Consider the following 21,164-nt stretch of genomic DNA (forward strand, 5'->3'; position numbering starts at 1 on the left):
GTGTGTTTAAGGGGTTAAATGGTTGGGAACTTTGCCATATTTGTGTTGTCAAATATATTACGTTAAAAATGTAAATAAGAAAGTAACGATGTGCAAATCATTTAAACACTAGATTTAACTGAGAATAGCACAAAGACAATAATTCAAATGTTGAAACTTAAAAAACTGTTTTGTTGATTTGATTAGAAAATGCCTATTTGGAGCTTGATACCAGCAACACTTTATACAAAAATGTGAAACGGAATAAAAACTGGTAAACAAATAATTTAGATGAATTACCACAGGTCAGTGACAACACACCTCAGAGAGACTGAGCCTTTCAGAAGTAAAGATGGAGAGGGGATCACTATTCTGTTAGAAAGTGCACTGGCAAATAGTGAAACAGTTTAAGAATCATGTTTCTCAATTTAAAATATGAATGATCTTGGGGATGTCTTCATTTACAGCACATTACATCATTAAATGATTCAGAGAATCCAGAGAAATCTCGATATGTAACGGACAAGGCGCAAGGCTAGTGTTATCTGGCTGTGGTCTTCAGGCCCTCAGACAGCACAATTATTAACGTCTCTCAGACTCGGAGTAGGACCCTGATCACTCTGAAATAACAAGGCCTCAGATCATTAGAGACACACAGAGACTGAAGCTGGATGATTCTAACAAATGTCACTTAAGGCACCCCCTTTTCCACAGGGAGCAGCTCTGGGATCTTAATGAAACATCTGTGCCCTGCTTTGGTTAAAACCCCAATGATGAATGATGCAGCAGTCTCTGTGTTGGAACTTATCACTGGTTCGATCCCCTGCAGTGACACAGCCATCCAAGGTCAGGAGTCTACAAGAGCACAACTGGTACTATTGCCTCTGCATGTGTAGAGTGACCCTCCTTCTCACCCATCCATCAGTGTCATACTCGCCAACGCAGGCCTGTGTTAGCTGGCATAACAGCCCTGAGCAGTTACGGCCGATTTATACTTCTGCATCGACTCGAAGCAGAGCCTACGATGTTGTGAGCGTTTATATTTCTGCGTCGCTCTACAATTACACTGCCACACCACTAGGGCTGAATCTCACACATCTTCCTCCACACTCTGTAGTACACAATGTAGTGGTGTAGCAGAATTACTGTTATAAATCTTTTTTATAAAAAAAAGGGCATTGTTTCTGCACATGGTCAGATGATACAGTACCAACTTAACACTAGTTAATAACTTCACTTGGAAATTTAGATCAGAATCTTTTTCTGACAGAAGGCATAGGGCCAAATATTTACTCATAACTTTGCTGGTCATTTCTGCTGAGTGTGAAAATTCACACCCACCAGTTCACACCAACTTTCAGCTGTGAACCTCAGCAAACTGCTGCAGAGTCAGTTGCTGATGTTCACACTCTGGAAGGGATGTGTACAACTGTATCACAGCCTCAGAGCTTTCAAGAGGTGTGGAGAATATTGTCCAGTTTTTAACTGGTTCTAGAATTTCATTCAATTAAATAACTGTAAATAATAGTGATTTTGTCATTGTTCAAGTGGGTGGGGCAATAATGTTTATACATCTCCATTATTTTCAGCACTGTCCTCTGAGAAAGTTCTTCTGCTTCAGCTACAGAAATCTACAGCAATGGTAAGAAAATAATAATAATGAGAAGTTTAAGTTTGTAACACACTACATTTGAAACAAATCTCAAAGTTGTTGAAGGTAAAACATTTGTATTAAAGTCAGAAAAGAAATAAAGATATGGCTTTGTCTTTACTTTTTATTCGTGGCATTTGGCAGCCACTAAACTAGAGCATCTGAAACGTTGTTAATCACATTGATTAATTAATTCACTGACTGTATTTAAACACGTGCTTTTATTATCGTGAAATAAACTACAAGAGCAACAATGAAATTTAGGCAAGAAGGAGTGTTTGAAATATCATTTACCTCCAACCTACAGAGGAACATTTAACACGGCCGAGGGGCTTTTGAAATGGTACTGAGGTTCAGTTTCTTCTTCTCTTCTAAGGATCCAACATCATGCATTTAATACATGTAAAATATCATTTACTAAATAATTAAACTATAATATAAAATATTATCTAAATTAATTAATAATCAAATTACATTTATAGTAATATAATTAGCATTAATACATAAAATGTTAAATGTTCCTCTGTAGGTTGGAGGTGCACACACTGATGTGAGCTGTGGTTTGTATGTGGGGTGTGTGCAGGTTCTCAGGGGAGCGCTGGGAGTGTTTCTGCTGGGTTCACTCTCTCTGTGTCTGAGAGGAACCGAAGCTCAGGGTGTGGACCACAACACTCTGGCTCGCATCATCAAGCACATTCAGGACCGGTAAAATATATTCAATCTCAAGAGCAGAAAAGAGTAAACACAACCATGATATGTAAAGATAATGGGGTCATGAGATTAGGGCTGTGTCTGAAACTAGTTTCTAAGGCGGTATTCTGAGGGAGGAAAGCGTCGAGTTGTGTTTGAAATGAATGCTTGTGTAAACGCTGCCTGTTTTCTACTCTATCTTCAAAGCTGTAATTACTTTAGCGAGCGCTGTAGGTGTCTCCGGGTCCTAGAAACACATTTCTGCCTTTAAAGCCTGTCTCTAATGTGACTTCGTTCCTAACAGCTTCATTTCAAATTACTGCCTTCTAAGGCATTATCCTAAGAGACAGCAAGGCATTAAGGCATCGAGATTTCTGCCTCCTGTTTCAGACACAGTCTGGATCAAACCTCAGAGAAATCTGCTGCACAAGCTTTAATGTTTTAGTGGGAGATGTGTTTTGTCAGCTTCTTTTTTCTTTACAGTTACCACCCCAACAGTGGACAGCAGTTTGCAGTAGTAATGGGAATTTCGGCTCTTTTTGGGGAGCCGGCTCTTTCGGCTCCTAAATGGCTCTTTGTTTTATCACTTACTTCCACTGGTACAGAACAATATTACCGACATTTTACATGATTATATGGACAAGTGTTGCAATGGCCAATTGTTTTATGGCTTTTATGGATTTTTATTTAAACACCTTAATAAAAAATCACTTGTAAATTCTGAAATATAGCCAATGGAACCCAAAAGGTAGGTATTACATAATAGCTTATTAAATTAAACAATCATCCATTTCTGGGTAATAAAATAAACAAATACTCTGCAAAGTGCAAAACAGCAGCATTCAATGGTAATGATTAAAACAACCACAACTGTCAACAAACATTTAACTGATTTAACATTTTCTTCAACTATTTTTTGGAAGGCAGATTGTCATTCAGGAAAACCAAGTGTCTCAGCTTGGAGGAGTTGATCCGGTTTCTTCTCTCTGTAATTATCTGCCCACTTGCTTGGTGGTATAACCTTTCACTGATTGGTACCTTTGCTTGTTGTTCTCTGATTGGTTGAATGACAAGCCTTAGAAAAAAATGGTCTTAGACGGGAACCGACTCTCACCGTTCACTTACAAGAGCAGGCTCTTTGAACCATTTTGTTCGCGACCGACACATCACTAGTTCGCAGTGGCCCTCAACATTTCAGCTGAATTGTGTGGCGCAGGATTCCAACCTGATGACAATTTCCTTCCTAAAGATCAGCCAAATGATGTGAAAAATACTTTTAAAACAAGAGACATTTATAAAGGACATGAGCTGATTGCAGCCGTACCCTGTGATAATTACCATTCAGAGTTCTGGCTGCTGAACCCATTAAATCTAAACAGCTCTCCCATGAAGGAGCACCTGAGCAAAGATGAATCCTGTGTGATTTTCTACACCTTCTTCTCCCCATGCAGTGATACTTGTTTAAATAAAACAAACAATATTCTGCAAGCACTTAAAATGTTCGAGAACCAAAAACAATGACAAATTATTGCACATTAATATGCTGCTCCACTCAGGTGTTGATTGTTGGTGTGACTAATAACCCCCATCCAACACACACACACACACACACACACACACATCAAAATAAAAACAAAAACAATGTTTAAAAGGTTTCTCTTAGTGATTAATTTCATCTTTCTGTCTGTTCTAAGTTATGGAAGTGGTGATAATCAATTTGCAGTGGCCATTAATGTCCCATCAGCGAAGTGTGCTGCTGGTGCAGTACCTGATCAGAACTTCCTCCCAGGTGATTTCTCACAGACGGGGAAGAATGCCATGAAAAGTGATGCAAGGGTCTACAACGGCCAGCAGCTGATTGGTGCCAGACCCAAACCAATCCCTGGAAAATCATTCAACTACCACTCAGAGTACCTCCTGCTGATTGGATCAAACCCACCAAATATCTCCCCAGACAACCCACTCATGCAGAAACTCCTGAATAAAGACCCTAGTGGTTGTGTGGTCTTTTACACCTTCAACTCTCCCTGTGTGAAAACCTGTTCAACACCTAGAGGACGCTACAGCATCATCCCTGCCCTCGACATGTTCAGAAATCGTAACGGTCCAAAAGGGTCCGTTTGTTTTCAATCGGGTTTGGCGGCTTGATATTGACGGTACTGGCTGGACAGACAAAGCATGTGAATGACAGAGTGCCTCTGCACCGCTGTGACAACACTGGGTGTATTCGCTGTGTTGATAACAATAACAAAGTTGATGCTCGGTGCACGGTTAATTAGCACTGTGGCTAACACACTTTCAACAACATTCAATTAAATCATTTTAATCCCAAAGAGATGCGTTTATAAAAGCATCATCTTCATTGATGACGCTCTGCTGTCTGTACTCCACCACTGCTTCTGCATTCAGCAATAAACACTTTGTGCATTTAGAGTCTGTTGTTGTTTCCTGTCTCAGTAAAACTACACACACACCTCAGTCCATCAGCTCTCACCAAATACACGACCCTCTGCAGGAGACGAGACAGGACTGTCCTTCTACACCACGTCTATGAAGCCTAAAGGCAACACTGGTTTGTTGATGTACATCCAATTTCAAACAGAATTTCAAAAAAAATCTCAATACCTTTGTATTAACGGCAACAATCCAACAACATTTACATATTTTCTGAGATCATAAAATTCATGAAAATATTTTCCTATATTCGTGACATTTTACTTGTTCATATTACACAGTAGGCAGCACAATGGCGCAGCAGGTAGAGTCACAGTCACACAGCTCCAGGGGCCTGGAGGTTGTGGGTTCGGTTCCCGCTCCGGGTGTCTGTGAGGAGTGTGGTGTGTTCTCTCTGTGTCTGCATGGGTTTCCTCATCATGTATACAGTTGTAAAAAAACAAAATTGTTATTAAATTACAAGACCTCAGAAAGGAGAAGCCATTCTTGTTTCTGTAAAGTCATTACTGGTGCTGTTAATAAACGGTTTTTCACTGCAGCCCTTAGGTTATACACCCTCCTGTGTTCATCACAAACCTGCATCACTTCTCTCCGGCTACAGCCCAGCAGCTGCTGATTAAGAGAAATGTTTCTGTTTCATGATTTTCCTGATGTTCTCTGTTCATTCCACTCACCACCAAAGTCTTCCTCCCCTTTCTTCTTAACACATCTGTCCTGTAACACACCCCTCTGTCGGGCCGTGTACTGGTTCATTATGAGAAGAGAGCTGAACCTCTACAAGAGGGCTAATTTTTAAATCATATCCTGGCTTTGCACATAACATTAAGACCGTCCTGGTACTGACAACTGTGTGATTTTACTTGGTCTCCTCAGGATCAATTAAGGCTCAATCCCATTTCACCACAGGCCCCTGACACTTTGTCCTACCCCTCTGTGTTGCCTAGGAGTGAAGGGAACTCTAAAAAACGTACATTATAAACTCCTTGTGAATCAAGCATAGCGCTGGACAATAATTCAATATCAATTTATATCGCCATATGAAATATTTAATCAACAATGATATGATTTTTAAACACATTTTCAATATTTCAGTACACATTATTTACAGCACCTGTCACTGATTGACGGTCATTAGAGGGCACTGTCCTCAGTTCAGCGCTCAATTTAAAATATACAGAGTGGGCCATTTATATGGATACACCTTAATAAAATGGGAATGGTTGGAGATATTAACTTCCTGTTTGTGGCACATTAGTATATGGGAGTGGGAAAACTTTTCAAGCTGGGTGGTGACCATGGCACCACTTTGAAGTCGGCCATTTTGGATCCAACTTTTGTTTTTTCAATAAGAAGAGGGTCATGTGACACATCAAACTTATTGGGAATTTCACAAGACCACTTGACTTCTCAAGACACAAGACACTTATAAAATGTCTTCAAAGTGCTGCCCATTGTGTTGGATTGTCAATGCAACCCTCTTCTCCCACTCTTCACACACTGATAGCAACACCGCAGGAGAAATGCTAGCACAGGCTTCCAGTATCCATTCTATCTCATTCTCATTCTACTGATGAGATCTTAATCTCAATGAACTGTGAACACCATGAAAACACCCCCTTTCCTTTTCAGTAACAATAATAATAACAAGTTCATTCATATGTAGATCTATAATCTGGATTATAAAATGACACAGCTGTTGGAAAGTGATTAATTTCATATTAATTCTCTATTTTTGTCACGCCCTCGTCTCGTCATGTCGTCTGTTTTCCCCGGCCATGTGCTCTTTTAGCACATGGCTATGTTTGTTGTTGTTCTAGTCCCGCCTTTGTTCCGCCTCCTCGTCTGTGTCATTTGTTACCCTGCCCCCTTGTTATCTGTCTCAGGTGCGTCTCGTCTGTGTTTTGTATTTAAGTCCCCTTCCTGCACATCCTGTTTGTTGGTCTTTTGTTCTTTGTACTGTGTCAAGTTGGTTATATTTTCAAGTCTGTCTGTCTGCAAGTTGTTCTCATTTGTTCTCATTTGTTCTCTTACTCATTCCTATTCCTAGCCATGTTTCCCTTCTATTGTCGCTCTGTCCGGTCTGTCAGTCTCTATTGTGTTATGTTGTCGTTTTACTTCCTAGTTATGTCGTTTAACCCTCTAGTTTGTCTTCCATATCTCTAGTTTGTCTGTATTTCTCTTCAGTCTGTTTAGCTCTGTCCTGTTAGTTTGGTAGCTCTCTGGTCTCTGTCCCTTTAGCACTGTTTAGCACTCAATGTTTGTTTAATCTGTTTAGCACTCCGTGTTTAGATTTGGTCCGTTTAGTCTTCGGTGTTTAGGTTTTGTCTCTTTAACTGTGTCCTAGTTTAGTTCGCTTAGCTCCTTTGTCCATGTCTGTTAGCTCTGTTAGTTGTCTTATTATTGAAAGCTCTGTTTGTTATTCTTTTGTAAATTAAAGTTTGTGCTTTAGTGTGTGCGTCCGCCTCAGTCAGTCCGCACCCCTAGTGCCTGACAATTTTATTCTGATTCTGTTATACTTTGTTTTAGGTCTCTGAACTCTTTCAGAGTTGTTTGTCTATCCTCTGCCTGTGTATCGTCAGTTTCAAACCTTGATGCTTGGAGGGAAACAATGCTTGTATATGGAACATTTGAAGGTGATAATATTTTCTATACTATGTGTTTGATCAAGAAACATCTATGTAAACCTTTCCGTCTCTACCTTAAAAGAAAACATCCTTTCTCTCTTCACACGCGTGACTCTGTCTAGTTTATTCCCAACAACCTCAACCAACACTTCAATCCAACAACAGCTCCAGCCAATCCCAACCAGCCACAACAGCTTACTGCTCCTGAAAGGGTGGGGTTTAAAGGTTTTGAGCTGCACCAGGAAGTCAGAAAGGCAGCCATCTTTGGGCTCACTTTTTTTTGCTTGGCCAAATTGTTTGACTCTGGCTGTATGGTCTTGTGTGCTGGTGTGTGTCTTAAAAGCTAGTTTAATGATGTCTACCTTATGTTAGTTCTATTTTGCCTTGGAGTATTGATATTGTTTTGTTTGAAACCGTGTCCTAGTCCTGTCAGGTTGTCTGTTTGTTTCTGTCTCCCTAGGAGGGTGAGAGTAAGCTAGATGTGCGCGCACTTACATGGTGCACACGTAGGCTCTGTATTGTATAGATACACCAGAGTAGAGGGCAGGTACCACCCCTTGTATTTTCTTTATAGAAGAATAGTTATAGAGTATCTTGACATAGCTTAGGTGTTAGTCTTGTTTTGTTATTTTCTTTTCTTTGGTACTGTCCATGTTCCTCCCTCCTAAGGTTTGTCTACCTGTGTTATTGTGGTATGATCTTTTGTATTAAAGTAATGTTTGTAGTCCCTGAACAACTTGGTCTCTAGCTTTTGGCTGGCTTCTCTTTTTCACTTGCACATCTTGTTACGTTTCCCTTACTACTACCACCCCAGACCCTGAAGCCCAATAGTAGGGGCGTAACAACTATAATGAGTTGTGTTGAAATGCAAGAAAACAAAGTTTCTGAAGTTGTTGAAAGACCAACTACTGAGAAACATGGTTATGCTTGAATGTATAAGCCAATATTTTTTATGCAAGGTTTGGCTTGAAAAAGCAATGTGAAATAATTCATAATAAATACAGCATCAGTCAGAAAGGATTTGGGGATTAGAAGACATCAAAGAAGTGTTTGGAAAGTCACAGTGCATGTCTAATAGTGCTGCTAAATATGCTTTACATGTTTTGCTTGCAGCTAAAATTTTATTTATTGCCTACTGGGCTTGGATTTATTGTTGCAATTGAACTCAATTCACCTGGCATTTGAGAAGCCTACAGAACAATGATCTCTCAGCGCACCAAATTTGGTCCACAGATAAAAATGAGGAAAGCATGTAAACTCACGAAAGACCATACTGCCAACATTTACACTGATTCCCGCTATGGTTTCGGTGTCGTCCATGATTTTGGTCAACTGTGGAAACAGTGCAGTTTTATAACCTCTGCAGGAATGCAAGAACTTTTGGAAGCATTAAGACAAGAAGTCACAATCTTAAAGGTCAAAGCACACACAAAGGAAAATACATCTACAGCTCGAGGAAACACACTAGCAGATGCCGCTGCAAAACTTGCTGCGGCATCTGCTAGATGAGTGGGAGACGCCAACAATGAACATGGCGGCAATGACAATGGAAACACGGACAAAGACAACACCAAAGTCTGTCATCTTAAACTCAAACAAGACAAGGAAGTTCAAGCCATTTCTGAAATCCTGCCTTTGCTCATTTTTGCGCAGATTGAAAAGTGAGAAACCGAAGCACAATTTCATTAGTGGCCAATTATCTGTATTTTTAAACATTAATGTTAATGTTGTCTATGGTTTTAAGCTACTGATGTAGAGATAGAAGTTGATGGTAATAATTCAGGAAAAATCAGCAAAATAAAGGTATTTCTTTGCAGAACTTTTAGTGCCATCACTATATTGAAAGTGTTTTTTCATAATAATTAAGAATAGATCTGTAAAATAACGGTATTTCTCTATATAGATTTTATTGCCATTTTCTGTAAATTTAATGTTTTTCCACTGAATTTAAATTAGGATATTTGACTTTAATTTTATGGTTTTGTTTGACCGTTTTTTTATGATTTTATTTTACAGTGTAGTGTAGTTTGTAGAAGTTCCTCACTCTCTAACGTTAATGCTAATTAAATGCTGTTCCACATCATTATAAATATAGTATTTTACTGCCTTATCTACATAGGATTCCCACCCCCCAAAATATCAAACTGACTCCTACGCCCTGCACCCGCCTTTGCTCATTTTTGAGCAGATTGAAAAGTGATGAACTGAAGCACAATTGAACATTGATGTTAACGTTGCCTCTGGATTTATAATGTTAAGCTACTGATGTAGAGATAGAAGTACTTAGATAAATTAGAAAATTGTACACATAGATGTCTATTTTATTTCCATTTTCTGGGGGTGATATGGTGCAGGTGGGGTGTGGAGAAGCACTGGAGTAGACAAAGCATTCAAAAGGAAGTACCTGAAGTATCCAGCTGAGCTGAGGGAACGCTGGTAGCAAGACCGGTGGAGACAGGTGTTAGGGCAGTGGTTGTCAAACTTTTTCTGTTATTCCCCACCTCAGATCCAGTCAATACCAGGACAACACACACTCACACACCACATCAGTGTCACTGAAAGTCATCCACCTGCTCTGAGGAGGTCATGATCATTGGAGAACAAAGGAAAAAGGAGCTAAAACATTGTAATTGTAGAACAACAACATGCAGACACATGACAAACATCAGTTTTAGAATCACATTCACGGCTAGTTTTGCAATTCTGCTTTAAATTACAGTTAATATATTCAGGAAAAACTGGGCTGTGCAGAGACAGTGCAACAATTAGAATAACGTTAATCATATAAAAGAAATTGTTATTTACCTTGTAGTTATTTATGCCATTCAAAATTTACAAAATATATTAAAATGCTAGTAGGCGCAGTTACTTTGACATATTTAAAGTATTGTCAAATATATTACATTAAAAATGTAAATAATTTTACTTTGAAATGTTATTCACTGTTTATTAGTTTTACACTTTGATTTAACATCTAAAGAGGCACAGAAGTCTGGCATTTCTCCTGTTTTAATGAGTTAGAATAAAACTTTAGTCTTAAAAGTCTTATAGGCCCCAGTTCTACATCTAATGTTTTATTACTCAGTAAAACTTTATTATCATTCAAATTAACCAGAGCGCTATCTCAACGGTTCTGACCTTAGCCAGCGAGCTAACAGCAGCTAACATTTGTTTATTACATTCCCCCACTCACTGTGGACCCTCCTCAAACACCTCCCTGCTGCACTGACAGTGTTACCAGGTCTAGTGGGTGTTCTGACGAGTTGTGATACCTTGTCGAAATGTGCTGCCATTGTGTACATTTGTTTAAATTAAACAGTAGGTAAACTACATGTAGTACATCAGAAAATTCTGCCTACAGAACCATAAGCAGGAGATATGCACAGCCTAAAAATGATATGATTATTACGGTGATAAGAAATGGTTTTATAGGTTTTTTTTTAATTCAAAATTTACAGTTTTGGAAACCTCAAGCAAATAACAAAAGCAAACTAAAAAAAAAACAGATTTAACACGACAAATATATGAAAACATGCCCTGTGAAGGACTGACGCCCCCTCCAGGGTGTGTTCCCCACTTGTGCCCAGTGATTTGAGGTAGACTCCGGACCCATCACCACCCTGAACTGGATAAGGGTTACAGACAATGAATGAATGAATATAAGAAAACATTAAAAATTTGGGTCGGAGCATGCGCAGAGCTGCAAAGTACACACTTCGACAAGGCAGCACAACTCATCACCAGCAACTAATAACCAGCTAAAAGACCGTAAGATAATCCTTTATTAGTCCCACAGTGGGGAAATTCAGTGTTACAGCAGCAAAGGGACAGTAAAGTACTCAGTAAAAAATAAGAGGTTACAAAGAAAAACTTAACTTATGTTTACAGTAATTACAATGGGAATTAGAGGTTCACAATGTTAAGGGTCGCTGGTTGCTGATCGGATCATAAACTGACACAGCAATCTTAGTGTGTAGCTGTAGGACTGGGACAATAGAAACCGTGTGGCTGCCGGTAGGAAGAGAGTGGGGTAGACCCTATGTGAAGCTCTAATCGATTGGAATAGGATATTTTACAGTATGGTGATTTATACATGAAGTCCGCAGTGGACAGGGTGAAGAGAAACGGTGCCAAGGCTGTTCTTTGTGGATCCCCTGTGCTGCAAACTAACATTTTGTTGTGCCCAATGGTTGTGCAACATTTTATTCAACGGCTAGATTTGTTATTTTTAAAATGATATGCAAAAACATACTTCAATGTTATATTTAAATGTCATTTCTTTTGCAATTCAAACAACTTAGATAACACTCCCTTCAAGTCTTGTTTTCATAAGGCTTTATAAATGCATTGCTTTTACACGACACGCTTACGTTTATTTCCTTTTTCCTTGAGTTCAGACGCTTTGCTGCTTAGCTCTGCCTTCTTTTATTTCTTTATTTTCAAAAGCTTCTTGTTTTTCTGTGGTAGAGTACTAGACTGTTGTCTTGTCTTCTACTCCTGGTACCACAGCTGGTCCAGGAAATTCAGCTGCTAAACCTAACACTGCTGCTGAGAGATCCCGGACCAGAATATCAGTCTCTCTCACTTCAGCTGAAAAACAGATCTGAACCACTGCATGCCTTTAGTGAGAATCACAAACGCAGTGAACACTACACAGAAAGTGCCAGAAGTGTCAGCTGCTCACAAAACGCCAACAAACCTACAGCAGATGCCCTGGTCTTTGGAGATGACACTGTTAATGGGGTAACAAACCCAAAACTCATAGTGAGATGTGAACCAAACATCACAGTCCCTGAACTTACTGCAAAGCTTCCAGCCGCACCGGCTGAATACACGAATGTGAAGAGGATTATTTACACATTGGAAAGAATGACACGGTCAAGCGGGAGTCTGAAGTTTTAAAAAGAGACTTTAATGACCTCCTTAACACACTCAGCAAGTTCAACATACAATTTTTATCAGTGGATCTCTACCTGCAGGAGGCACCAGTATGTTCTCAAAGTTACTCGGATTAAACACCTGGCTATAGAACAGCTGCAGGTCAATGGAACTTCATTGACAACTTTAACTTGTTTTTTGGGAAGAGTGAACATTTTAGGAGAGATGGACTGCATACAAACAAGAGGGGAGTTAAACTTCTGACAGACAATCTCATTTTCTGAGTATGTAATCTATCCACTTCTCTTGGTGGTGGCACATCAGCACCAACATCCAGGAACTCTGCTGCACAAGCTGATGACACCATGTCAAAGCCAGAACATCCTCACTCCCCTGAGGATGACCTGAGGGAGCAGCAGACACTGGACATGAGTGGCAATGACCAATTCTATCAGCTGCCAGAGACACCAAAACCCCAAGAGGAATCCTCCATGTCCTCTAATGTGAGACAGAGATTCTGTGGCAAAGTGCATGATTTACTGAGTTAGCTCTAAATATCAGATTTCTCAAAAACAAATCACAATTAATGATTTTATTACAGCACATGGACTTCATTTTATACTTTTAACTGAGACTTGGCTAATTGAATGTAGTGCTAACTGTTTCATTGGAGTCGGCTCCTCCAAATTTTAATTTTTTAAATGTATCTCATACCAGTAGAAAAGGTGGAGGTCTAGCTGCTCTGTTCCATGGTTCTTTTCAGTGCAAGCAGTTATCATTTGGTGACTTCAAAACATTTGAGTACCTCTGTGTAGTTTTGAAAGGGACACCACAGATATTACTAGTAACTGTCTACAGGCTTCCAACGTACAGTGCTAATTTTATTAATGTCTTTTATTTCTACTGACTTTGACCATTTTGTTTTTGCTGGTGAATTTAACATATCAACAAGGAACTACATGCCATATTGGACTCTTTTGGCCTTTCCCGGCATGTTACAGGGACTACACATTGTCATGGTCACACGTTGGATGTCATTATCTCAAAGAGTCTTAACATATCAGTGACTGTGAAGGATCACTACTGTGTGTTCTTTGATATCAGGGCCTCACCAGTCATCACAGGCAGAAGAGTGTGTGTCAAGAAAAGGATTATAAAGGACTGCACAGCTGCACTTTTCATGAGTAAAATGTGCACTACACCATGTGAACAATCCAACTCTGTTGATGATCTGATGAATAGTTTTAATTAAAAAATCATCAGTGTTATGGATGAGATTGTGCCTGTTAAAGCAAAGGCTGTTTTACAAACACAAACGTTTATGTTGTTCAAATCCAAAAGAGGGAATGTCACAAGGCAGAACCCAGACGGTGTAAAAGGAGGCTTCACATTCACAAAGAGATCTTCAAAGATAGGCTACTTGAATACAACTCGATAAAAACATGACAATCCTACTTCTCTAGCATCAACAACAACATTAACAACAGCAACATCCTCTTCACCGTGGTCCACACACTCACTAACGCACCCACACCAATGGCCCCTGAATTAGTATCAACTGAGAGATGTAATGAGTTTGCATTATTTTTTAACGCTAAAATTCAGAATATCAGACTAGTGATTAGTCCATCTACATCCAACAATGAGTCTGTACCCTCTCATTCACCTCATAAAGACTCCTTAGTTAAAATGTCAGAGTTCAGTACTGTTAATAATGACATTTTAATTGACACAGTTAATCATCTCAAACCATCCATTTGCAGTCTCCACACACTACCACATTTATACAGATTGTGTTTCACACTATAGCACCAGACTTACTCCATATTGTAAACACCTCACTCATGTCGGGGGTCTTTCCGAGCTCCTCACTAAAAGCTGCAGTTGTAAAGCCTCTTCTAAAAAAGAAAAATTTAGAATCATCTCAGATAAGTAACTACAGACCAATTTCTAATTTACCGTTCATTGGCAAAATCATTGAGAAAATAGTTTTCAGGCAAATCACTAGTTTCTTGTCCATAAACAGTAGCCTAGACAAATTCCAGTCCGGGTTCCAGTCTAATCACAGCACTGAGACTGCTCTAAACAAGGTAATTAATGACACTCACTTAAATACGGAGGCTGGAAAGGTATCTCTTCTATTACTTCCTGACCTTAGTGCTACCTTTGATAGCACTGACCATAAGATTCTTACAGATAGACTCGCAAACTGGGTTGGACTCTCAGGAACAGTCCTGAAGTGGTTTACTTCATACCTGAAAGGCAGGAACTACTTTGTAGAAATAGAAAATAATATTTCAGAGAATGTGCCAGTGACCTGTGGTGTCCCCCAGGGTTCTATTCTTGGCCCACTTTTAATTAATTTATATATGCTTCCTCTTGGCCAGAGTCTAATGGACTATGGGCTGTACTATCACAGCTGTGCAGATGATACTTTACATGGCCCTGTCCACAAAGCCTTACATCCTCAAAGCCTTACACTGGAGACCAGTCTGTTACAGAATAGACTTTAAGGTGTTATTACTGGTTTATAAATTTCTAAATGGGGTAGGACCAGTGTATTTATCAGATCTGCTAAAGAGACATGAAACAAGCAGAGCTCTCAGATCTTCAGGAACTACAGTTAGTCCTGTCTCAGGTCAAAACATGGAGAAGCAGCGTTTAGCTCCGGCGCCGCTCTGAAACAGAACCAGACTGAAAACATTAGAATAATTTAAATTAGACTCTTTTAAATCAAGACTGAAACATTGCAGTTTGAGCAGCTACAGCTCGGTTTAAAAAACTACAATTTTTATTCTGTAACAACTCTTTACTTTTCTCTTTTATTGTATCATTTTAATTGTTTTAATCATTTTGTCATGTTTTCTTTTACTCTTTTTATGTATTTCCTTTATTGCACTTATTAAATAATACCCCTACCAGTTTGCATATCGATCAAATCGTTCGACTGATGATGCTGTCTCCACTGTTCTCCATTCAGCCCTTACTCATCTGGACAAGAAAGACACCTATGTCAGAATGCTTTTTATTGATTTCAGTTCTGCATTCAACACAATCATCCCCAACAACTCATTCAGAAACTGGACAGACTGGGACTTAACACATCACTGTGCAACTGGCTGCTTAACTTCCTGACTGAAAGACCACAGGCAGTACGGGTTGGCAGTAACTCGTCTAGCACCATTACTCTGAAAACGGCGACTCCCCAAGGATGTGTGCCTAGCCCCCTTCTGTTCACTCTGCTAACCCACGACTGCTCTCCATCACACACCTCCAACATCTTCATCAAGTTTGCGGATGACACGACTGTGGTAGGTCACGCAACGATAAGTCACGCTACAGGAGCGAGGTGAGCCGGCTGGCCTCTTGATGCCAGCCTCAGAAGGAACAGAAGACCAAGGAGATTGTTGTGAACTTCAGGAGAACTCGCACACAACATGCCCCTCTATCCATCAACGGGGCTGCTGTGGAGAGGGTGAGCAGCACCAAGTTCCTGGGTGTGCACGTCACAGAGGACCTCTCCTGGACCATCAACACAGCATCACTGGCCAAGAAGGCTCACCAACAGCTCTACTTTCTCCGCAAGCTAAGAAGAGCAAGAGCTCCCAACCCCATTATGATCACCTTATACAAGGGAGTCATCGACAATATCCTGACTAACTGTTTCACTGCGTAGTACGGGGCCTGCACAGCATCCTGCCGCAGAACCCTCCAGCGTATTGTGAGAACTGCTGAGAAGATCATTGACACCTCTCTCCCCTGCCTTCAGGACTTATACAGCTCCCACCTCCAACTAAAAGCCCTCTGCTTGGTAGGTGATTCTTTTTCAATAGAACTGGTATGCACTTGTTCACTCCATGTAGTTGTTATACGATTATCTTGCAGTATTGTTTACTCTGCCTTGTACATCTAGTATCCTATCTCCTCCTATTACGATTATCTTGCACTACTGTTTACTCTGCTCTGTACATTCAGTATCCTACCTCCTCCTTTTATGATTATGTTGCACTATTGTTTACTCTGCCCTGTACATCCAGTATCCTACCTCCTCCTATTACGATTATTTTGCACTATTGTTTACTCTGCCTTGTACATCTAGTATCCTACCTCCTCCTATTACGATTATCTTGCACTACTGTTTACTCTGCTCTGTACATTCAGTATCCTACCTCCTCCTTTTATGATTATTTTGCACTATTGTTTACATTGCCTTGTACATCCAGTATCCTACCTCCTCCTATTACGATTATTTTGCACTATTGTCTACTCTGCCCTGTACATCCAGTATCCTACCTCCTTCTGTTACGATTATCTTGCACTATTGTTTACTCTGCCTTGTACATCTAGAATCCTACCTCCTCCTATTACGATTATCTTGCACTATTGTTTACTCTGCCTTGTACATCTAGAATCCTACCTCCTCCTATTACGATTATCTTGCACTATTGTTTACTCTGCCTTGTACATCTAGTATCCTACCTCCTCCTATTACAATTATCTTGCACTATTGTCTACTCTGCTCTGTACATTCAGTATCCTACCTCCTCCTATTATGATTATTTTCCACTATTGTTTACTGTGACTTGTACATCCAGTATCCTATCTCCTTGTATTACCATTATCTTGCACTATTGTCTACTCTGCCTTGTACATCCAGTATTCTACCTCCTTCTATTACGATTATCTTGCACTATTCTCTAGTCTGCCTTGTACATCCAGTATCCTACCTCCTCCTATTATGATTCGCTTGCACTATTGTCTACTCTGCCTTGTACACCCAGTATCCTACCTCCTCCTGTTATGATTATTTTGCCCTATTGTCTACTCTGACTTGTACATCCATTATCCTACCTCCTTCTATTACGTTTATCTTGCACTATTGTCTACTCTGCCTTGTACATCCAGTACCCTACCTCCTCCTATTACAATTATCATGCACTATTGTGTACTCTGCCCTGTACATCCAGTATCCTACCTCCTTCTATTACGATTATCTTGCACTATTGTCTACTCTGCCTTGTACATCCAGTATCCTACCTCCTTCTATTATGATTATCTTGCACTATTGTCTACTCTGCCTTGTACATCCAGTATCCTACCTCCTTCTATTACGTTTATCTTGCACTATTGTCTACTCTGCCTTCCAGTATCCTACCTCCTCCTATTACAATTATTTTGCACTATTGTTTACTCTGCCCTGTACATCTAGTATACTACCTCCTCCTATTATGATTATCTTGCACTATTCTTTACTCTGCTCTGTACATCAAGTATCCTACCTCCTCCTATTACGATTATTTTCCACTATTGTTTACTCTGCCCTGTACATCCAGTATTCTACCTCCTTCTATTACGATTATCTTGCACTATTGTCTACTCTGCCTTGTACATCCAGTATCCTACTTCCTTCTATTACGATTATCTTGCATTATTGTCTACTCTGCCCTGTACATCCAGTATCCTACCTCCTCCTATTACAATTATTTTGCAGTATTGTTTACTCTGCCCTGTACATCTAGTATCCTACCTCTTCCTATTACGATTATTTTGCACTATTGTTTACTCTGCCCTGTACATCCAGTATCCTACCTCCTTCTATTTTGATTATCTTGCACTATTGTCTACTCTGCCCTGTACATCCAGTATCCTACCTCCTTCTATTACGATTATCTTGCACTATTGTCTACTCTGCCCTGTACATCCAGTATCCTACCTCCTCCTATTACGATTATCTAGCACTATTGTGTACTCTGCCCTGTACATTCAGTATCCTACCTCCTCCTAGTATGATTATCTTGCACTATTGTGTACTCTGCCTTGTACATCCAGTATCCTACCTCCTTCTATTATGATTCGCTTGCACTATTGTGTACTCTGCCCTGTACATCCAGTATCCTATCTCCTCCTAGTATGATTATCTTGCACTATTGTGTACTCTGCCTTGTACATCCAGTATCCTACCTCCTTCTGTTATGATTCGCTTGCACTATTGTCTACTCTGCCCTGTACATCCAGTATCCTACCTCCTTCTATTACGATTATCTTGCACTATTGTTTATTCTGCCTTTTACATCCAGTGTCCTCCCTCCTTCTATTACGATTATCTTGCACTATTGTTTATTCTGCCTTTTACATCCAGTGTCCTCCCTCCTTCTATTACGATTATCTTGCACTATTGTTTATTCTGCCTTGTACATCCAGTGTCCTCCCTCCTTCTATTACGATTATCTTGTACTATTGTTTATTCTGCTTTGTACATCCAGTGTCCTCCCTCCTTCTATTACGATTATCTTTCACTGTTGTTTACACTGCCTTGTACATCCAGGATCCTACCTCCAAATCAGGTTATTGTCTTCAGTCAGTGTCCCATTGTCTCATGTATGTCTATCATTGAGCTGCTGGTATCGTATGTCCTGCACTTGTCTTCTGTTTGTTCACTTTCATATATTTATATACTCAGTTAAATTTAGTGTATTTTTTGTTAAATGTTACTGCATCTTGGAGAGGAGAGTAACGTAATTACAATCATTTGTATGTCCTGTACATATGCAGAATTGACAATAAAAATCTCTTGACTTGTCTTGACCTAAGCTCTCATTTTATAAAGTGTCAGGAATATAGCTGTAAAAACAACATAATTCCAAAATTAAAACATGAACATTCTCAGGAAAGAAACTGAAGACGTCCTGTTTACTGTAAATGTGACATCATCACTGTGGCTGTTTATAATGGCCTTCAAACTCCAGTCCTTTCTGTTACACACCCTGCACCTCCACCTCAGATTAACATAAAACTGTCACCTTATCTGTCTTTTTACAGTGCTATCTGACCATGGACTGTTTCATTATGTCAACATAAGACCGTTGAACATTTTCATGTGCACTCACTATTTAAAATCTGCCTTACGCACCCAAACTTTAGACCTTTCTGGTTTTGACGACTGTATGTGTCTTTACTTCAAGCCTCAAGTACATCTAGGTCTCCTTTCTTCCAGGAGTGAACTCCAGTAAACATGGCAAGTAAACTCTCTGTTACATTAGTGTTCTTTCACATATTTTATATTATTTTCATTTTAAATATGATTAATTACACAGTTTAAGTGCTTAGATCTGCTTTATGTTTTCAAAGTTCATTAGTGACCAATTAAAACACTAACATAAAACACTGATAATCCATTTAAAGCAGCTCCACAATGATATTACATGTTAAAAACACACAGAAACACACAGTAATCAGTGGAGGTGGTGATATTTTGGTGTGTGTGTGTGTCCAGGTGCGTTGTGGAGTGCTGACAGGACTCGTCCTCCGCTCTCTGCTCTCTGTTGCTGTCAGTGTTGACATCAACATCCAAACTCTCAGAAGGATCTTCAACCACCTCCAGACAAAGTGAGATTCATATTTTTATTTTAAAATCTAGATTAAATTTTCTGATCTGAATTTTAGACCTGACTATTTACTGCAGTGGCTAAGACCTGCAGATCCACCCCAACAATAACACTACCTCCCCGTACCTCAAAGCTGGCACCTAGAAGCCTCGGCCAGGTTCACACCCAGCACTCTGAGCCCAATGTGATCTAAATAGGTTCATTTTACACTGATCTTAGTACTGCCTCCAGTATTCACCAGACTCCTTCTGTCCACTCAGGTGGTCTGTCCAGGTCTTGTTTGTAGCTGTAATTAATATTTCCCCTGAACATGTTACTCTCAGTGATTTATTTAATCTTTCTGTCTGTTATGGAAGTTCTGCTAATCAGTTTGCGGTGGCCATTAATGTCCCGGCTGCGAAGTGTGCTGCTGATGCAAGACCTGATCAGAATTTCGTCACAGATAACTTACAGAGGGTGAGAGCTGCAATGAACAGTGCCAGAAAGGTCTACAACGGTCGACAGCTGATCGCTGCTAAACCCAGACCAATCCCTGAAACAACTGACAAACATCACTCAGAGTACCTTCTGCTGATTAATTCAAACCTTCCAAATGATCCCAGGAACAACCCACGTTCAGGCCGATCACTCATGGGGCAGCTCCTGAACAGAGAACGTAACGGCTATGTGGTCTTCTACACCTACAACTCTCCCTGTTTGGCTAGGTGCTTATCCCCTGAAACACTCCAGAGCATCATCCCCGCCCTCAACATGTTCCATCAACATCGTGGTCCAAAAGCTTTTGTTTTCCATCAGGTTTGGGCTCCTGATGTTAACAATCCATTGTGGAGAGAGAACATTATTAGAATAAATAACACACCTGCCTGTGTACCGCTGTAATGATTATGAGTGTATTCGCTGTGTTAATAACAATGGTAATGTTAATGATATGTGTGTGCACAATTAGAGTTTTGGTTAAAGTACCAATTAGCATTGTGGCTAACACTTTCAACTGCATTCATTTAAAACGCTTTAAAACAAAAGAGATGTTTTTGTAAAATCATCAGCTTCAGTGATGACTCTCCGCTGCCTGTTCTCCACTGCTTCTGCATTCAGCAATAAACACTCAAGCTTTTCATGAGTCTCTCCTTGTTTAAATTAACACACACACACACACACCAGAGTACTTTATCTCTCACCAATCACACATCCTCTGTTTCACTGGTGTGATCTTAATCTCACTGAACTGTGAATACCATGTAAATACCCCCTTTCCTTTTACAATAATAACAATAATAATAATAAGTACGTATAGCACAGCTGTTACTCATTCAAAACATAAAAAGAGCCACATGATGTGGACAATGCTGTTTTGAAGAAACTCTCTGAAGTAGACACAAGCTACAAAAGAAATATGACAAATGGATTAAAATATATTTTAGGTATTTACAAACAGGATGCGTCAGTGAGACCTGGTGTTTGTGGGTTTGATTCCCGCTCTGGGTGACTGTCTGTGAGGCGTGT

General features: G+C 39.8%; 1 protein-coding gene across 1 annotated transcript; it reads left to right on the forward strand.

The window, feature by feature from the left end:
• The first annotated feature begins 6,724 nt into the window (after positions 1 to 6,724).
• LOC136671924 (uncharacterized) lies at positions 6,725 to 20,619 on the forward strand. Its single transcript, XM_066647856.1, has 5 exons — positions 6,725 to 6,764; positions 7,301 to 7,407; positions 19,550 to 19,662; positions 20,018 to 20,456; positions 20,608 to 20,619. Exons 2-5 carry the CDS (start codon positions 7,366 to 7,368, stop codon positions 20,617 to 20,619), a joined length of 606 nt encoding a protein of 201 aa, XP_066503953.1. The 5' UTR covers positions 6,725 to 6,764; positions 7,301 to 7,365.
• Positions 20,620 to 21,164: the final 545 nt, after the last annotated feature.

This window comes from Hoplias malabaricus, chromosome 1 (assembly GCF_029633855.1).
Source record: "Hoplias malabaricus isolate fHopMal1 chromosome 1, fHopMal1.hap1, whole genome shotgun sequence".
NCBI classification, from domain to species: domain Eukaryota; kingdom Metazoa; phylum Chordata; class Actinopteri; order Characiformes; family Erythrinidae; genus Hoplias; species Hoplias malabaricus.